Source organism: Argiope bruennichi, chromosome 8, assembly GCF_947563725.1.
Source record: "Argiope bruennichi chromosome 8, qqArgBrue1.1, whole genome shotgun sequence".
In the NCBI taxonomy this organism is placed as follows: domain Eukaryota; kingdom Metazoa; phylum Arthropoda; class Arachnida; order Araneae; family Araneidae; genus Argiope; species Argiope bruennichi.
In genome coordinates, this window is record NC_079158.1 from 25931209 (window position 1) to 25952558 (window position 21350).

Below are 21350 nucleotides of genomic sequence, written 5' to 3' on the forward strand. Positions count from 1 at the left end.
TTTTATTTGATGTCATTGCTCCTTGACTAAACATTATAAAGTTTAACAAAATTTCTTACTTGTAATTTCATTACATAAAAAACAGTATTCCTTCTACAGAACAAAGCACAATAATGACTTGTTCCAACTTTAAACATGTCAATTTCTGCAGGCAGTTATTGATTGGTTCCCTGAACAAGAACAGTGATTAGTCAGGAAAGTTAGAAATTACAATACACTTCATCACTGTGTTTGTTTTTCAGATTGAACTTTTTTTGTATTGCAAATATTTGAATTTTGCTTTTTGTATTGAAATCAGCATTAAATTCCCTTTAAAATTATCTGTAACAGTTTGCATTTTGCCAAATCTAACATTTTCTATAAGCATACAAAGTTAGAAAACAAAGACTTTTAAGAGTTCACAATTTTGGTCACCACTGTATATATAATGAATGCAGCAACACCATTTGCAGCTTTCATGCATTATAAAATTATCATAAACATGGGAGCAAACCCAGAAAAAATTCCTAAAAAAGTAAAGAACGTTTTATTTCTCCCTACAAATATCTAGACACTACACAAAAGAAATTAAATTTGATGAATTTTTCTTTTGCTATCTAAGTACACATCTACTGCATCTTTTCTGTACTATTGAGATCACAATATGTTTCAAAGTTTATCATTTCTCCTGCATGTAGCTCAATGGTTTAGCACAGTTGCTTTGTAAGCTTATTACTCTGAAGTAGATGAAGTTAATTTTAAGAAATTTTTGAAATGCACAGAAATTTTTATGATTTTTCACTGGAAGCCAGCAAACACTGCATTATAGATCCAAAACAAAAAATTGTATTTCTCCCCCCCTTTCTGAACCTGAGATAGGATTCATTTCTGACCTAAGCAAAATCTATTTCATATTAAAATCAGCATCAAACTTTAATTTTTATTACCTTGATTTAAAATGAAAATGACTAAGACAATAAAAGAAACATATGAAAGAAATATTTAATGCTTGAATATATATATACAACTGGAAAATTATGGGCATTGTGGTAAATGACAAGTATGATACATAACAAGATAATGAAAATCGTTCCCAATTTATTTCACTTGGTACTTTACGAAAAAAGAGTACACACAGATGATGCATGCTTGTCAAAAGAACTTGGTTACTGTTGCCCATGTTCTGAAGCATCTTAAAACTGGCAGTCTGCCTTATCGTCCTTCAACTGTAAAGAAAGAAAATCTTTGAAGCAACAAATATTGCCAATTCTTTAATAACTGAAGTATAATAATAAATAATATTTTTATTAATATTATAATTTTCATCAATGTTTATGAAATGGAATTTAATTTCAAACACAATTTAGATCAATAAAATTTGAAGTACACTTACTGTATGAAGATATGTCTATCTCTTCAGGCAGTTCTGAAATATTTACATCAAATCTCTCCTGAACTTCATTCAAAGTCTTAGCATCAGTTTCATCAGAAACAAATGTTATGGCTAAACCTTTTGTTCCAAATCTCCCAGCACGAGCTACCTAATAATAGAATCATTTCTAACTTATACACCATATTCCAAACATATGTCAACAACAGATTAGCTTAATTTTAAAAATAAAAATATCTTACTCTATGCAGGTATGTATCCGAGTCTTCCGGCATATCATAATTAAAGACAATATTAACTCTTTCAATATCCATTCCTCTACCAAAAAGGTTAGTTGCCACCAATATCCGTTTGTGAAATTCTTTAAACTGCTGGTATCTTGAGAGCCTAAAAATAATAAGTCTTCTTATATTTTGCAATGCACACAAATTTTAAAATGATTCAAAAATTTAAGGTGCTAACATTTTTAGATTAAGACAAAATGTGCGACTGATCCAATAATTTTTTTTAAAATTTTACTTATCAATTAAAGCAGAAAACATACTCATTTTTAAAAGTTGAAAACAATAAAAATAGACAGATTAAAAAAAATTTATAATTATATAAATTTTCTAAAGAAGGATATCCTTTCTTCTGCTAGAGAGAAGAATTAACAGAAACCAATGAAAAGGATAAGAGATCAACATAATTTCAAAAATTAAATTTATGTAATTACATTAAGATGTTTTGTATGTGTAACATTATAATGATAACTCACCTGTCTTCTTGAGTCATAGCACGATGAATAGCAATAGCTGGAAAATTCTGTTCCACAAGAAGTTGCGCCAAAGCCATACACCGAGGAACTGTTCTCACAAAGATAACTACCTGAAATAAATACAAAAGTATTAAAACATATTTTATGCTGGCAAATCGGTCTAAATTTTACAAATATGAAACGATATAGAAACTAAATTTTTTATCCTAATACAAACCACTGCATTAAATTAGTTTTATAAATAAAATTAAACAAAATTATCTAAGAAGCAACATTGAAAGCCCCAGCTTATTTCGAATTATCAAGATATTCTGAATAATAAAAACTAAAAAATGTTTCTACTCTCCATAACTTTTCATAGCCAAAAAGATGTTATATGCAAAAAAAAAAAAAAAAGTATCATCCATTGCAAAAAATAATAAATATTTAATTACAACTAAGAAAAGGACATGTAGTATAAACATACGTATCCTATAAAACTAAGTTGAAGATATATAAGTTATAATATATTCATATTACATATAATTTTCTTTCATAAAAAGTGGAAGATAAGATTAAAAAAAATAATATATTACAGAAATTATGTAAAAAAGAACCATATATAATACTGACAATATATATATGTCTACAAACAAGTTTGTTTTATATGTAAAGTCATACATAAATCAAAACTATCAGAATTATAGAACTTATAATTAAACACAAGGAACATTACAAAGTAATTAGATTTTAGAAGCAGAAAAATATTTAAATTTAACGAATTTAACTAAGCAATCAATTAGACTATAAAGTTGAGTTATACAATAATCAAATATAGAAATCTTTCCCATCCCTGCACCATGGGAAAAAGCTCTTTTTAAACAGTTAATGGCAGACAGCAAGTCCTAATTATGTATAAAGGCCAATCATTAATACTAAGGAAGGAGCTGAAGAGAAAAAAAACAATAAGATAGCTTCCTTCCTATGTCCATGAGAAAATAAAAACTTTATACATTTAAGAAAATTAAATTATACAGAACAGATAAATTTAAGTTTAAAAAAAGTAATCAAAATTTGTTCCTAAATAGAACAAGAAGTTAATACATTATAGAGATAATGGATTTATAATTCTATTCAAATTATTTTTTACGATTCATAAATACTACCGACACTAATACTTTTTATCCAAACATATTTCTAAAGATAAAAAAATTTAATGTGGATGTAATTAACATACCTGATTGAATTCAAGTAAATCGAGAAGTTCAAAAAGTTTCCTGTTCTTTTCATTATCCTTTAATTTTACATAATATTGTTGAAGTCCATGAAGGGTAAGCTTAGCTTCATCGTCAACGTATACTTCCATAGGCTAAAAATTGAGAACCCAAAAAATAGTACTTTTATAAAACAAAAGAAAAATCTATAATTACACTGGACAGGCTTTTTCAAATAAGATATAGTAATAAAATGAACTAAGAAAACATCTTGAATTCAAAAGCAAAAAATTCAAATCATTTGAAATTTTCAAATTTAAAGATTGAAAAGTAAAAATGAATTTTAAACTTTTATAAATTATTGATTTGAGAGCTGGATAAAGAAACAGACCAAATCAAAGATAAAAAATAGCTACTCAAAAGGTCCAATAGAAAATCTGAAAAAGCCTGTGATGGAATAGAATTTCTCCCTGGTAATTGAATTTCTTTTTGCAAAAAAGTGAACCTACAGAAATAAATTTCAATAGATTGTTAAGAATACCATTTAGCATTTCGAATGCAAATAAAGAGAACACCCACATACCTGAAAAATTAAAATACACATAAAACTTGTTTAAAGAAACGAGATGCATATAATTCACTGCGAAAATGTAACCAATTTCAACATGTTACTATTTTTAAACCAACTTTATTAACCTTGTTTGTTAACTGTAATTTAAAAGATTATTTAAGATAAATATTCAGTATGGCCAGTACTGGGGAAAATCTTAAATTAGCTGTCAACATTTATTTTCTACCATTATATAGGCCACATTACAAACCATAGTTGTATGGCTTGGCTGAAAACTTGCATATTCAACATGGCATAGAGGTTGGATTTATTCTCTCATTTAATGATTCAAACAACTATCATAATCATAATTCATCCTTTAGAAACTAAATGAACTGAAACATTATTTGGCATCTTTGGAAAACAAATACAAAAACTGTCACTAAAGTTACATATATGCAAAGCAGAAGAATTTCAAAAATTCCTACAGCAGTAAAATAACATTTTCCAATTTCACAAACTAAATATATTCTGAGACAGATGTCATTAATGTAGGAGCAATGCACTAAAAGATACGCACATGATCTGTGACATGACTAGATACATTTATAGCCTTTCAGGTGATTGCCTACTTATATAATAGCATTAAAGCCTTCAAACTTTCAACAAGTTCAAAAGTAGAAAATTGTTATTGGAAAGTGACAAGGCTTGGATTGAGACAGCTCAAAAGCTGATTCAACAGTGATTACGTTTAAATAATAATTTCAGAGTAAACTAACAATAATTTCTGTTTAAGCATAAAAAGATTTTTTTTATATAACGAAATTATGATATATTGCTATAATTATAATTTAAATTAATAGATTTAAATTGTTTAAAATTTTGGTTCTAATTTTATAAAACTGGTTTTAACTACATATGGAATAAAGAAGAGCTGTTAACTTCAGTCAATTCAGAGGGAAATTATTTAAAATTCAAACTCTGTTCCCAAACAAATTCCTTGAACATTCTTTCTAAAACATTGTTTCCATTTTAACATTCACACATCTACATTTAGCAAGAAGTTAAAATACTTTAAGGCAATTTTGGTTTTAGAATTCAATTGAAAACTATCAAATGCAAGAAAAATTTCAAAGATCTATGAATAAAGAAAAATGCCACTTTGATGCCAATGTAACAAAAATGCCACTTTATCACAATTCAAGTTGTATTTAAAATTATTATTCTGTTTAAAAATTAAATTTTAACAATGATTGAAACATCACAAGGAGGGTTTTTTTATTTGATGGCGATTTATGAGAAAGAATGACTAACTTATGAGATAATAATGATTTTAAGAACAAAAAAGTAAATATTCTTGAACATTCTGTAAACAGAAAAATATTTTTTTAATAAAAATGATTAACCTTTTATGAAATTTATAGAAATGAAATTTTAAACTTTTCCTTTAATAATTCAATGATTAACACTATCCTATTGTGAATCCCAAAGAAGGACCTGTTTTAACACAAAAGTTAACTTAAACAGAAATTTAAAATCAAAAGAACTTGCAACACTTTCAATTATTGTCTGATAATCAACTCATTGCTTATTTTAACAACAAACTTGAGGAAAATTATAAACTAACAAAAATATTATAAACTTATCAATCTTAGAAAACATTCACAAAATAAAAAATTTAAATAACTTAATCTGCCTTGAATGACAAGCAAAAGAAAGCCAATCTCTTCTCCCAATTTAATAAGCACAAATGGCATTTAAGAATAGAAAACAGTACAAACAAGACTGCATATCAATAAATAACCCTCAAGCAACAAACAATAGTGAAAACACTAGGATTCAAATGCTAAGAAATAATTATTTTATATTTAATATGACGTTCTCTTAAATATGAATAGGAAACAAAGATATAGAATTTGGATCCAATTTTCATGCCAATTTACGAACTAAATATTCAATATGTAATTTCTACTATGAATTAAAACGTTAAATAGTACATTTTCATTTCAATAATTTTTCACAAAATTCAATAAAATAAATATATGCAGATGTGATATGAACATTTTTAAATCCAATCATTTTAAAAATATATAAGCAGAATTATGTAATAACAAAAGAAAATTGTTCTTCTTTCTGAAAAAAAAATGTGCCGAATATTCCAAAGAAATTCAATGCAAGTCATTTGAAACAATATCAGCATTTCTTTTACAGGAAATTTAAAAAAAAAAAGACTTAAATTTGAATTGTTTTACAGATTTATTATAATCTTCTACGATAACAAAAACTGAATACTTCAATGCTTTTAACGCAAAAATTAAAAAATTGTTTCAACTTTATGCCGAGAAACATATATACCAAGACATAAACTTTTTTCAGATGAAGAACAGAACATAAAATAAACAATAAAGTAATTAAAATAAATACATAAAAAATACAATAAATGCCACAATGTAAGGAATAATTTCATACTGAAAAAAGTTGTTTTCAACACAATGACCTGTGCACTGAATCTGAAAAATTGCACCAAATGAAATTTTCAATTAACTTTAAATATTTAAATTTACAAAATTAGACTTTAAGACCATTTTTCTACAATCCATGTAGTTTTATATGATACTATTAACCATAAAAAGCCTTCATTAATTTTTAATTAGGATCCTTTATAGATAACTCAAATATTTAATAAATGTAAAAAAGAATCATATGGAAATCAACAAATTTACTTTTATTCAAACTTAAAATCAGATAGAAAAATATTATCTTCCATGAAGCTACTGATTATTCATGGAAGAGATGGTGAAAAAGAATTTTCCTTGATAATTTGATGTAACAGAACTTTTTAAAATAAATAAATGAAAAACTAAAAAAGTAATTATAAACAATACACTCAATAATACAATTTAGAGATGATTGTGACCTTATCTGACTACATTGTATTAAACAGAATTTTAAAGTTTTCAAACAATTTAAAGTAAACAGCAATTTTTTTGCAAAATTATTAAAATTAATTTATTTTACTGCAACATTTAAAAAATATCAACTTAAAAAAAGGCTGGGTGCATTTAGTTGCAATAATTATGTTTCCTTCCTTTTTATTTATGGTCAAAACAAAGCTCAATATTATGAGCATTACATGCTGATGTATACAATAATTATTAAATGTAAATCTAAAATATGAATAAAATATAATGGATTCTAAAAGTTAAAGTACAACCTGTCTTTTGAGTCTAATTTGGGAATGAATGAACAAAAAATTAAGAGGAAATGTGTATTAAACAGTTTTTTAATGAATGTAATAATGAAATTTTCTTAATTTTAACATAAACATGACTTGCAACAAAAGAATGCACTATTGGTAGAGAAGTCCACTCTTAGAGAATACAGTATATCAGTTTTATATTGAAAAATATTACAAGAACTTTACAAAAACGGATTCTAATGTGTTCATTTACAGCTGCAATCCATTGGAGGCATCGACTTTCCATGCTGAGAATTAAGTTGTTAGACTCCAAAATGGCATGTGAAGAAAACACTTGGAGTAATCTTTGTTCCAGCTAATCTAATAATCTTGGAAGAGGGCTTAAGGCAGAAACCTATCTCCCGAGGTAGTCCCAAAAATGCTCTACTGGATTCAAGTCTAGGAATCGAGCTGGCCATTCCATTCACTCCATACTCTGAACTTCAAGAAGGCAAGTGGAGTAGCACATTGTCGTACAGCAGATGAAAATCACTACCAATAGTAGCAGCATATGGATCAAAGACTGTTTCAACATTTCACACCATTCAATCCTCCATGGAACATATACAGATAAGTATGACTAGCGAGGGAGTACCATGCCCAAACCACCTATGTATTTATGGTTTTCAACAATTTTGGATTGGTTGTATCTGATGCATTGCTCCTCCTAGATCATCCAACTATCTGAATCACTCTCCCATACTGTGAAGATACAGAAGCCCATTGTTGATTGGTTCAAGAGATGTATTCTCTTGCCTAACGTAAATGGGAAGCTCAAAGGGGAGACATGCAATTGGTCATCTTGCATACAGACTTGTATTGCAAAGACATCTTTCACACTGCAGTAGAGGTCATTCTTCTCCTTCAAACCACAAAACTATCTGCCACAAGCCGAGACACAGTAGTGTTTCTTATCCCTCAATCCAAAAAAGCTAAATAATGGTCACAAGCAAGTGTTGCAACGTGTTTGGCTTGAATAATGTCCTCTAACAACATCAGCTTAAGATAATCCATTTCCAGCCATCCACTCACTTATCAACTTAACAAATTGGATAAACAACTCCGCCTAGACACTGTTAGATTCTCTGGATATTATCAAAGAAATTACCAATAAACTAAAGATCTACAATCACACACAACACTTACACACAAAATCAAGTAGGTCAGATTTTTGCACATTTCCTCACTTCCATAAGCATTCAATTCTTTAAAATAAAAGTGGCAACTCTCGTTTTTGCATATGTTTGTTAAAAATTTGTTACCATCATGCATATAAATCGCGAATTTTATTACTGCCACTAAATTGAGTTTTAAAAACAAGTTGTACCTTGAACTTCTGGAGGCCAGTGTATAAGAAATGATAACTGATAGATTTATCTTTATTCAGATTTTATATTTTGTCTTGCATAACATTGTCCATGTAATTAATCTCTAAGCAACACATTTGCTCCAAAACAATAATTACCTTAAAACAGAACACAAAAAAGATGAGTACATATCACAAATCTGGAAATTCCCGATTTCAGGAAATCTGAAATTCCAGGTCACAATCACCTCCGACAGTAACAAATACAGCAGATTGCCTTTTTGGGCAGTATAACAAAAACATTTATAAGATGAAACGCAGATTTGTTTTAACCCCTTAATTTATATACAAGATAAAACTTGAAAAATGGATATCAAATAGATTACATTAGTTTCATGTAATGTCTTTAGGCTATTACATCTAAAATAATAAATTCCTTATAATATCCACTAATACAACCAATCAAAATTTAGGAATAAGAATTTTTAAAAGGTTTTTAAACTGAAAAGGCATTTAAATTAAGGGGTCAAATTTTATTGAATGGTAATTGTAGACTCAAAGTTTAACAAATTTTGGCAGGTATAACAACCTTCCAAAAACACTTATTCATCAACAGTTAATTTCTACAAAAATTCTTAGTTATCAGCATCAGCTAGATAACACAAACCTAATAGTTCCCATGCCTTACATAAAATCCAATTACATTTTTAATCAAGCAAAAAAGTATTCTACTTAGTTTCAACTTCATATAATAATAAACCTTTAATTATCCAAAAGACAATACATATGATTAGGAGCATTTTATTCATTCCCTACTTTTGACTACTGCAAACAGTATAATCAGGTAATGGACAAATCATAATTATGATTAAAAAAGTATCAAGTCATTAAGACAAAATTGATAGAAAATTGAGATGTGCATTTCCATATATTTTTCTTTTAGTATAAAAACAAAATCTATGGCTGATCACCTTGGTAATCTTAAAATATAATGTCTATATCAGGAACTATGAGGTTAAGATTCTTTGAATTTCACTAATTTAACATAGAAAATTACTTAAAAATCTATTTATAACACATAAATTACAGCTACCAAATAATATGCATATCATGTAATGTCTTCAAAAAATGTACAGAGGGGGAAAAAAAAAAAAAAAAATGAAAAATTAAGAGCCATCTAAACAGAAACAATAAAAACTAGAGAAATTCTGAGCTCTTTTTAAAAAAAATTCCACTGAGAAATGAATATTTTTAATGCAAAAATAACACACAAAAGAAATCCTACAAGTTCAGTCCTTTTATAGTGATTCCTACCCCAACAACATTTATATCCACCACAATGAACCAACTTCAAATTTAATCTACGCCATTAGAGTTCCAATAAATAATTCAATTAACAAACACACTATAGTTTAACCTTCAAACCACAACATACTCTGCATATAAGTTCATCACCCTAAAAAAACTCAGTCCTGTTTCTATTTCCAAACTTCATGCCAATATTTTGAAACATATTTGTAGCCAATTAAAAATCATTCGTGTCACGCTTTATTTATGAATTGTACATCATTTTCTCCTTTTAACACACAAAACTACATCATACATTTATTAAAGCCTTGCTGTCCTATTACAGTGCAAACACGACAAACTTTAAGGCACAGACAAATTATATTCACCTTTTCAGAACTGCCGATATCAACTAAAGATTTCGTAGCTGCAGATGATCTCAATACTTCACATCCATCAATGATAACCCACATCTTATATTTTATTCATAGTTTCCACACAATCAATCTGCTATTTTCTTATTAACTTCACTTCCACCAAGAACCAGTATTTCATCAAATTCGGTCTAACTACATTGAGACGCCTCTGACTGCCCAATTTCTCAAACACAAACACCTAACTGATTGACTCAAGCCTCATTCCATTCTGAATAATATTCTTCATATAGCAAGAATTTAAAAATTCCTCAAAAATCAAGAATTTATAAAGTTGCTTCATATCAAATATCTAGCTGTCTTAAGTTTCATGTCAAATATACAACAGAATATTTAGAAACAATATTGCATACAAATTTATAGCAATAAATGGAAAAGATTAAAAATAGATAATGAAAAATATAACATTTTGGATAAAGATTCAGATTTTTTAAAATTATGGGTATTATTACATCTTGCATAAATTTCTTGCAAACGGGGCGAATCTCTTTGCTCAAGGTAGCACTGAACATCATTACTTGCTTCTCATGAGGAGTACTTCTGAAAATTTCTTGTACATCTCGACGCATATCTAAAAATTATAAATATCAAATAAAGTACAATTCTGTATATTAAATAAACAAAGGTATTTAAGAATCCTCTAAGATAAATATAGCCTAGAAAGATCTTAAAACATAATTCTTATTATAATAAATTTTTAAATACTTATTAGATTTCAAATATCATTTGTTCAACATCTGCAATTCTTTAAATAAAACAGTTTATCCTATTATATAATCAAAATAAGTTTTTATTTGTACTTTGTAAGATATGTATTAGAAGTGGATTCACTCTGAAATAAGATTGATGTGATTTATCACTCATTTCTGATTTCAAGTCCTCCCCCCCCAAAAAAAGAATATATTTTAAAAATAAAAGCTCCCTAATGGATCTTCTCACAAAGTTATATAAAATTTTAACTAAGAATGTACTAAAGAACACATTTCAGAATTTGAAATCATGAAATTAAAATAAACTCTGGATGTTAAAGAAATTTGTACAAATATAAAAAGAATAATTTATGAAGTTTCCATACATATTTTTTTAATTTTTCAGATGAAACCTAACTACTGAGAAATCTACAGTTGTTTCAAAATTTAACAAATTTTTATGCAAGATAGACAAAAAATTTTAAAAAATTGATTTAAATGCTAAATTGCAACATGAAAGTTTATAAGTATTCTAATAAGATCCACTCATTTATAAGTTTCAATCATTTAAAAATAACAGTATATAAAATTAACATTCAGTTAAATTAAAGTTACAATTTCTAAAAATTATTCAACATAAAATTACCTAAAGCTTCCAACATCTTATCACACTCATCAAGAACAAAATGCTTGATGTAACGTAAATTCAACTTCTTTGACTTTACAAGAGCCAATATTCTTCCTGGTGTTCCAACAACAATATGAGGACAGTTGGATTTCAATACTTTTTCATCATTAGTGATGGTCATTCCGCCAAAGAACACACCAACCTTTATACTAGGCATGTATTTAGAGAAACGTTCATATTCTTTGGAAATCTGAAATGCCAACTCCCTAGTGTGACACATAACTAACACAGAGACCTACATATAGAAAGGAAAAGATTCATTTTAATAATTAATAACATATACTTTAGAAAACTAAACCTTACACAGATTTTTTAAAATATATTATTAACCAACTGCTATAAAAAAATTTTCTATTCATGACTCATCTAAAGAAACTTTTAACACAACAGCATCTTTCGAATAATCAAACTATCAGTATTACTAATCAGTACATCAAATGAAGAAATTATGTTCAGTTGTTAATTTCAACTGATAAGTTATTCAAAAAAACTTTCATGTTATAACTTCTAATCAAAAATAGCTTAAAGGACAATATATTTTCACCAAAATTTAGGAAAACATGATCATTTTGAGGGGGGCAAAAACAAAAAATATTAAACCTAAGGATATAAGAAAAAAAAAAATTCTTTAACAACCATAAAGCATATGACTATATTAGAAAGATGGGTTAAAGTGAAGATTAGAGTGCCCCTTCCCCCGAGTTTGTCGCCAACATGGCAACCCAACACTCTTCTAGCAACCTTAATGCTATTTTGTTTACTAATTTTACAATGGTTGAGTTGTACACAATCTACAAATATTTTATAAAAAATGTTAAAATAAAAAAAATATCGATTAAAGATTTTAATTCTATTTTTTATTACAATTAAAAAATTTTTACTACTAATAAGACAATGTAATTTTATTTTTAATGTGAATATGAGCAGAAAACATTCTTTTGAAATTTTTAATTGTCAATATGCACTTTAAAAAATCGTTTGAATTTGTATTTTAGGAAATTATCTGAATTCTTTCTTTTAAAAAATTCTGCAATGGAATTGTTCACAATTTTCGTAATTCTTTTGGTGTTCTAATGGTTGGTTCCCTTGAAAAATTTGTTGTAACTGTAATTGTGCAAGAATGAATGTCTGGTGAATGAGATAGCAGTAAGTATTTTGAATATGCAGAATGGATAAACAGCAAGTGGAATATTATATATAATTTACGAGCTGATGAAGTTAGGAAAGGATGTTTGTTAGTATGTACTGTTCTTGTTATCCACACAATCCTTATGTTCAATGTGCTAGCGAAGTTACTAGGTTCTAACTTTCGCTGCTGGCAAAGCAGAGTTTTATTATTTTTTTTTAAGTTAAAAAATTCTGCCCGGTGCCTTCTTCAGATGCCAAAAGGCATCGCATGCTCTAAATTTTTCTTTACACAACAGACCGGTGCAGCCGGTTTGAAAACTTCAAAATTATTAAGATAAGCAGCAATAGTGATCCTGATCCCAAAGGTTAAAAAAAATTTTAATAAAAATCTCAGCTACAGATTAAGGAAATCTCAGATTAAAAAATAAAAATTACAATACTTATATAAATAAAGATCATAATTCCAATGCATAAAGTTGTAACCATAACTGTTTTACAGAAGTGCTTGTTCTTGGCTTCCTTGGCACAGTAAGGGGCACACTTCACTTTTACGGTAAGAAAGATGAAAGTGTTTATCAGAGAAAAAAAAATTATGATTTACAAATTAAGACTGAACTTTTAAAATTCTGAAATAATATTTTAGATCCAAATAAGATATAATTACTGACATAGCAATATCAATATTACATAAAAGAAAAACAGACTATAATAATGGAATTTTAAACTAAAAGTGGACAATTTATCTTATCTGTAATGAACTGATTTTATGCAATTCTTTCTAAAGATTAAGAAAACATCTGTTTTTAGTGTATTTACATGAACTTCTGTTAAAAGTCAATTTTCTGAAGAATAAATGCTTCATAATATTTTTTCGCCAAAAACAATGCATCAAAATTTGGTCTATAGATGTCACAAACATTTGAACACACAGATTTGAAGTCACAGCTGATACATGTCACAAACTTTTTTAACCCATCAATCTGTTTCACATGTTGCAAAAAAAAGACGAGAAACAGATGAGAAATAACAGTTCAAAAACAATACAATAATTATGATTAATTAGTATATAGAATCATACAAATTAATTGCAATGCCGGAATATCATGCTTGTATAAGTTTTTGTGGGAAAAAAAAATCAGTAAGATACCTTAAGATATGGACAATGAAAAGATTCACTTCTACAAATATTGGATAAAAGAAATTTGGATATTCAGCATTCTGCACATATAACCATTTTGAAATATAAAATAACAAACAATGCAAATAGCTGGAAGAGAGGCAGGGCTTACAATGTTCAATAATCTGTAACTGATATAATTAAAATTTGTTAACCCAAAGCTTCTAATATTGCTAAAGAAATATAGCAAAGCAGGTATAGAATTTATGACAATCTATTGAAAAGTATCAATGAGACTACAAAAAGTTTTCAGACCAATAAAGAAAAATATCTCAGCAACAACAAACTGTAAGCAGTTTCGCACAAAAAGGCAGCTCATGACATTATTAGGACTTTTAAGTGTTACTTATTTCAAGATCGACTATTTATATTACAAACATACAAGCATTGCAGGTGTCTCGAACTTATGCTAGAATTGCACTCCAGAGAGACTTCTTTGGACTAAAATTAGCAAGTATTAGAAGGATGAGTGATAAAATAATTTCTTCAGTGATGGCAGGGGGGGGGGGGAATCCTATTCGGATGTCCCTGATAACTGGGCATACCACCGACAGGATCAGCATTGAGACTCCCCAGTCAACAAAGAAGGGGTCCCACTAGTAATATGCAATGCATTTGTTTTAAGAGAATAACAGATATTGCTTTTCTGAATAAGTGAATTTTTGTGGTTTGTCAAAATATCCACAAAAACCTCTACTTCCAATTGGAAACATCTTTTTAAGTACAAAACTCTTATATGCGAATCAATAAGATCAAGTGCAACTGTCTGACAAAAATTTGAATTCAAATAGCATTTATAGCATTGATATGACTTCTAAAAAATAAGTTTATGCTTAGAACAATGTTTTCATAATGTCTGTTTTAAATATACAAAACAAGCGTTTTCTTCGATGATATTTCTTATACAAAATCCATAATATTCCTTAATACATCACTAATATTTGTTTCATGTGCACGAATGAATAATCATTAAAACATTCAATTAAAAAATAAAGTATAAAATATATTGCATGCAAATAATGAGCAAACAGTTTTATGGTTAGAGAAATAGAAAATTATACACAAATCATAAGTTACAGTGAAATCTGAATTAAGTGCAAAAAAAAATTAATTATAAGAATGCAAATAATTTGAATTTCTTATACATGTATATATAGAAAACTACAAAAAAAAAAGACATTTACCTGATTATCAACAGGATCCAATTGTTGCAATGTAGCCAAAACAAACACAGCTGTTTTACCCATACCTGACTTAGCTTGGCACAATATATCCATTCCGAGAATTGCTTGAGGAATACACTCATGTTGGACTGTCAAAAGTAAAATAAAAAATGTTAATACAACGATCTTTAAAATTTTATACATAAATCCTACAATAAATGATTAAGTACTAACTTACCCTCAGATGGATGTTCAAAACCGCAATCTACTATAGCCCTCAGAAGTTCAGGTTTTAACAAAAAATCTCTAAACCCAGAACTATGTATAGATACATAACCACCGGCTGGTTTTTTCGTTTCTATGGTAGGATCAGGAGCAGTCTGTTCCTGCTCCTCTTCATCTTCATAATCCAATAATTCTGCATCATTTTCTGCCATTTTGTCAACTAAAAATATAAAATACCGAATATCAAGTATTTTTCAAAATAAGCATTGTCACCAAAATATTGGTTAATAGGATATAACGGTGGCGATCAATTATTACTTTGAATTCGATAGATATGCATAAAGAAAATGGCTGTCAATCAGTAAAGCCGGTATGGGATAAAAATTCTTTAATAGAAAGCATAGTATTACAGTGCTAAAAGATAACATAGAACCAAAGTATAAGAGAAAGAGAAATTCATAAAACTAATAATTAAAACAGAGAAAAATTACAAAAATATAATGATTAATAAGGATTACTTACCTTGAATAGTCGTTACCAAACCAGCAAGGTACAACTACAACCTCTAACAACACGCGTTTTCTGATTCGTTCTTCAACTATTGCCAGTCGCAAGATACTAGTTTCTTCCTCTCTTTCATCCCCCACCAACATTTAATTTTTAATATATTTCAAGAAAATAAACTTTAACTTTAAATATAATAATATATTAAAAATAACTGCATGATTAATTATTGATTTTATATATGGATCTGTCACTTTTTTTAATTTTATGTTTACACTTCACGTATCATGTGCTATTGCGCAATCTCTGTTTTCCATACTATCGATAATAGAAAATTTCCTTCGCAATATGTGTTTACTTGAAGAGTATGTTTGCTCAGGATGATTTCATTTCATATGATAAATGTCGTAAACTGTAGCACAAAGTGATAAACAATAGACATGAATTGTATTTATCTTACCAGATTTATTAGTTTTTCTTCTTTTTAAAATGCTGCTGAACAGAATTAAATATCAGCATTCGAATTATTGAAGTATGCCCATCTTTTGGATTTTTAACTTTCTGTTGTCTGCATCTTATTGTCTGTGCCAAGTTACTTACGAACTAAATATCTATGGTGAAGCTCAACATGGTTATTTCATTAAAGTTTATTTGGGAACTCCTCCACAAGCAATCAATCTTCTGTTAGATACTGGTAGCAGTAATGTTGCTGTCGCTGCTGTACCTCCAAATGTTGGGGATAATAAATTTTTTCATTTCAATGAATCTAAAACATTGAATAAACTTGATACTAATGTTCACTTACAATATATTGTTGGTCAGTGGAGTGGTTTCTTAATCGAAGATGTTTTGAATTTCGGAAATGGTACAATAACATGTACTCTAGCTTGTATGGTAACCATTAATAAAATATTTGAACCTCATTCACAATTTCAGGGTTTACTTGGATTAGCATACCGATCAATTGCATTGCCAAACTCATCTGTTCAACCCTTTTTTGATACGCTTATCAAAGATAAAGATGTTGGTAATATTTTTAGTTTAGATTTATGTGGGCCATATTTTTCAAACCCAGTACAAGCAACAAATTGTGGAAAATTTGAAATGGGTTATACCTCCAAATTATCCAATAATCGTGATGTTGTTTACACACCTATTATCAAAGAATGGTATTATGAAATAATTTTAACTGATTTAAGAGTGGGAATGAAACATATTCCAATGGAATGTTGGGAAATTAATAAAAAAAAGTCTGTGATTGATAGTGGCACAACAGAATTATATTTGCCTAAAAGTGTGTATGACTGGACAAATGATGAAATTCGAAAACATGTACAACATATTATCTCTGATAAATTTTGGATGAACAAAACTGCAGCATGTGTGCCTTATGATAAATTTGATATATCAGTTTTTCCTACTCTCACGTTGTCCTTTTATCATTCCATAAATAGTTCTTTTAATCTCCTTATTTCTCCTGAATTATATTTATTACCTTATGAAAATAAATCTACAGAACTTATTTGTTTTAAACATGCTTTTGCTGTATTGGATGATGGAGTTTTAATTGGCTCATCAATTTTAAAAGGATTTTATGTGGTATTTGATCGACAGAACAAAAGAATTGGATTTGCTAATTCTGAACATTTTAATGAAACAAGTGGTTTTCCTGGATCCGTCATGAAACCAAAATATACGAATAAAAATATACAAATGTGTAAAAAAGAAGTGAAACTAGCAAATTCCTTTGATCTTTCACCATTAATGATAGTTGTTTTATTCTTTTCTGTATTAGTGACATTGGTGTTACTGTACATGCTTATTTCATGGATTTTTAGAACGTTTTTACTGCATACTGATGAATCGTCAGAAACAAGTAGCTTAGTAGGTGCTGTCTGAATTTTTTTTTTCATTTTAATCTAAAATGTCTTTTATATAATATTGATTTATATAAGATAATATTTTACTCATCAATGCATTTACTTAATAATTACATCACTTTTTAAGTTTCAGTCACAATCTTTAAAGAATTGACTTCTTATTTAAAGAATTGATTGTTATGCTAAAAAATTGACTTCATATTTAGTGTTTTATTTTCAAATCATAAAATTATTTTCTTTGTATTGTTAAAAATGCATATTAAAAAGCTTTATTAAAGAAACAAAATCTAAAGATAATATGAATGTAATAGATGTTTAATCATTTTTATTTGGTCTGAATTATCATATATGCAAAGTATACAATTACCTAGGATTCATGGAACATTGAGTGGGTTTCAATATTTTTTATGCTATATTTCCAATGCAGTTTAAATATGTTCTTTTTTTTTTAATTAATAAGACCTTATACTCAAAGATTGTTAAAATAAACAATTCAGTATTTTTAAATTTCTGAATTTTATTCTTAATTCTCCCCCCCCCCCCTTCATGTCTGCAGATTAGTGTGATTTAAGTTTTTTTTACAACCCACTGACTGAATAATATTAAATAAATATTTAGTATATATTATAGTATAAAAATATATAATAAATATTTATATTATGTCGTAATCTTTTTATTTTATTTTATTTAGGATACTGAAATATTCTCTTAGAACTGTAATCTATAAGTAATAGTTTTTATTAAGATTGTCAAAATATTTGTTACATTAAAAGTGTGTGAGTATAACGATTAAATTAAAATTAATAAATAAAATGTTTGGTTTTGTAAAAGGAATGGAGAAGTCTCCAGTAGAATTTAATCTGATCCTGTTTCTTAGTTCAAAGGTTTAAACATCCTATTGTTTAGATGGTATAGAAGTTCCAAAAATGATTCCAAACCCTAAAATTCTTGTTGATTGTACAATGTTCTAAAGCTTAGATTCACAAAAGTTTAAGATTAAAGAGTCAAATCTGTCCGTAATAGAAGTTTCAAAATTAAGATAGAGCTTTAATTTCATTCACCTGAAGGGAGGGAGAAAATAAGATTAAATGCTATAAAAGCAAAGCCAATTAGTAAAGAGGCACAGTAGGCAATTGCCTGCAAATTCCACCCTTCAAGATTTTTATGCAATGTTTTGAGTTATTTAATTTTTTCTTTCAGTTCATTATAAAAGCTGTTCAATTGAACTTTTTCAGATTAAAACCAAGTATTTTTTAAATTAATTTTGAATCATTATTTTAGTAACATTCCTAATTGATTACCAAGTTTTATGTTATTTTATAACTTTTTAAAAAGTGTAGTGGTTTATAATTTTTAAAAAAAGGCTGATATTATTATTAAATATTATTTCAGGAAGAAAAATTTTGTCTTTTTTTAACTATTATATTAAAAAAATACTTTTAAATTTCAGTTATGCATTTTTTATATGCAATTTACTGAATTCTATTGTGGGAAAATAATCTGCAATTAAGCATTTTGGTATTACAGATTGTCAAAATTTGCTGCTGAAGCAACTTATAAAAAGTTTGGTTTTGAAAGTTTGGCATAGAAAAGGGACCCTCTATATTTGTATTACCTAAGGTCCTATAATGCTTATTTCAGCTCTGTGACTAGCATTAAATGCATGATTGAAATGGGAAAAATTCATACACAAAAAAAATTTCTCCTGTCTCACACAATGATAAAAAGATATTCAGTTGTGAAATAAACTGAATTCTGTGTAAAGTTTTTTTTTTTAATTTTATTTTAGAACCACTATTTTTGTTCAGTGTTTTTTAGAACATTATTAAAACCCAACTTATAGTTGAATAAAAATTTAGTTTTTCTTTCTTTGTACTGTTTAAAGAGAAACAACTATTTAGTAATTCTCAATATAGTTATAAATATTGTAATAGAATTGCATTTTATATATTTATATAACAAAATCATTTATTCAGCTTTTTAAAATTACTTTTGATTTGACCAAAGAATAATTTAAAATTTATTTTGATTTAAATAAAATGGATTCATTAACATTTGGTTGGTTTGAATTTCATGATTTAAAAATTATCTAATTTAGGATAAGCTGCATCTATTTTTTACCATTGTAATTGTTATAGCAATTTATAAATTGTATGATTACTTTTTCGATTTGCGTGTCTTTTAAAGGTGTATAATTTTAGGACAGTCCTTCTGAGATTAATGAGTATCTATTATATTTGCTAAAATGTTCAATACTTTTATTATTCAAACATATTTCATCTATACACTGTGTTATTTATTTATTTATACATTGATCATTTTAGCTTTCTCTCTTTTAGACGGCATTGTTTTGGAAACATGGAAATGATGAAAATGATCATATTCTGCTTCAGGATTTGAGAGCAAATGAACCTTCTTTTGAAGAGATAGTATGAAATGAGATATGTACCAAATGTGGAAAAAAATTGAATAATATGTATATGAAGATATTCGGCACACAATTGAATGGCTGTAACTGAAAAGTTATATAGCTCACTAAAATGCATTTAATGTGTTTATATTCAGTGAAAAGAACATCATCAAACATTTAAGTTATTTGATAATCATGATTGGCTCTTAATATAAAAATTTGCTGATTAATGCAATTAAAATCACTCAATGTCGTTTTAGTCAACTTGTTGCTTTCATTCAAAATTAAATAAATAAAGATTGAGCAATAATTAAATTTTTATGTTTGTGTGCTAAACTATATATTAATCTTGTTATAAATAAAACTGAAAGATATTTTTTACTTACAGATTTTTCCTTTATCTTTATTATTTGAAATATTTAAAATAGTTTTTTAAGAAATATTTAACTTTTTATTGTGATTACAGTTTCCTATGATTGTACTAATTTCCTATAACTCAACTATACTTATACTAATTTCTTAAATTGTATAAGATACTGCAGCGAACAATTCATAAGATTTTAAACTATGAATATGATTTCATTGGAAATGACTTTTTATTTATTATTTTGTTTGTGTTCATTTCCTTAGCATTTTATCTATTTTGCCTTCTGATTCTTTAACTTATGGAAAATGATTATGTAACTTGTATTATCAAAAAACTATATTCAAGGTGAACTTATTTATGACTAATTTGACTTCTTTAGAACATCTTTGAACAATCTTAGCATAAGAATGTTTTATTGTAGCATATTTATTATTTTTTATAATGTGATTTATTGATGAGAAAGTACCATAACAAATTTTTAAATCTGCATGTAAAGTAAATTTTGATACTCACTTTTTTTTTTAAAAAAAACATTAATTGTTTGAAGTAAATTTTGTAATGTGCGTTTTAGTGATTGTGTAAAACATTTTAATAATTTACATTGAATCAAATAAATATGATACAAAATTGATTTTTTTTAATCTCTATTAAGATGAATCCATTATTCTTCAACATATGATGGTTAAGTAATCAGCATATCAACAGTAAGTTCTTACTTTGTCTATTAAGTAACTCAACAATACATTACCATAATTCCTTTAAATGAAATAGAAGTGTAGAAATAATTATAATTTACCATAATTCCTTTAAACAAAAACAAAAAAAAACATGTAAGTTTATCATATCTGTAAATTTATTATTTTGTTAATTTTATTTAATGTCTATATATTTAATTTTAAGAATATTTTCAAAATTAATTTTTATCACCTTTGTAAATATTATTTTAGGTGACAATATTTATGTTTATTACTATAGCTTGTGACTT

The 21350-nt window shown here is 27.2% G+C and overlaps 2 protein-coding genes across 3 annotated transcripts; one reads left to right on the top strand and one right to left on the bottom strand.

Moving 5' to 3' along the window:
- Window positions 1-961: 961 nt before the first annotated feature.
- On the bottom strand, window positions 962-15810 carry LOC129980875 (spliceosome RNA helicase Ddx39b-like). Its single transcript, XM_056091324.1, has 10 exons — window positions 15727-15810; window positions 15218-15424; window positions 15001-15128; window positions 11470-11746; window positions 10587-10705; window positions 3343-3474; window positions 2127-2236; window positions 1612-1756; window positions 1373-1520; window positions 962-1205 (listed from the first exon to the last, which is right to left on the bottom strand). The coding sequence occupies exons 2-10, from the start codon at window positions 15414-15416 to the stop codon at window positions 1192-1194; spliced, it is 1272 nt and encodes a 423-aa protein (XP_055947299.1). The 5' UTR covers window positions 15417-15424; window positions 15727-15810; the 3' UTR covers window positions 962-1191.
- Window positions 15811-16020: 210 nt separating this feature from the next.
- Window positions 16021-20854, top strand: LOC129981758 (beta-secretase 1-like). Of its 2 annotated transcripts, none has more exons than XM_056092743.1 (2): window positions 16021-17592; window positions 19928-20854. In XM_056092743.1, exons 1-2 carry the CDS (start codon window positions 16243-16245, stop codon window positions 20021-20023), a joined length of 1446 nt encoding a protein of 481 aa, XP_055948718.1. In that variant the 5' UTR covers window positions 16021-16242; the 3' UTR covers window positions 20024-20854. The 2 variants fall into 2 exon arrangements, with proteins under 2 accessions (XP_055948718.1, XP_055948719.1); XM_056092744.1 differs by having other exon boundaries at window positions 16021-17596; window positions 19928-20853.
- The last annotated feature ends 496 nt before the right edge of the window (window positions 20855-21350 follow it).

Excerpts from the sequence above, each read along its gene's own strand:
- LOC129980875 (XM_056091324.1), bottom strand. The coding sequence starts at position 15,416 with ATGGCAGAAAATGATGCAGAATTATTGGATTATGAAGATGAAGAGGAG. Across the intron at positions 11,747-15,000 it reads TGGATCCTGTTGATAATCAG|GTCTCTGTGTTAGTTATGTG; the intron begins GTAAATGTCTTT and ends TTCTATATGTAG. Across the intron at positions 2,237-3,342 it reads ATTTACTTGAATTCAATCAG|GTAGTTATCTTTGTGAGAAC; the intron begins GTATGTTAATTA and ends TATTTATTTCAG.
- LOC129981758 (XM_056092743.1), top strand. The coding sequence starts at position 16,243 with ATGCCCATCTTTTGGATTTTTAACTTTCTGTTGTCTGCATCTTATTGT. Across the intron at positions 17,593-19,927 it reads CGTCAGAAACAAGTAGCTTA|ACGGCATTGTTTTGGAAACA; the intron begins GTAGGTGCTGTC and ends TCTCTCTTTTAG.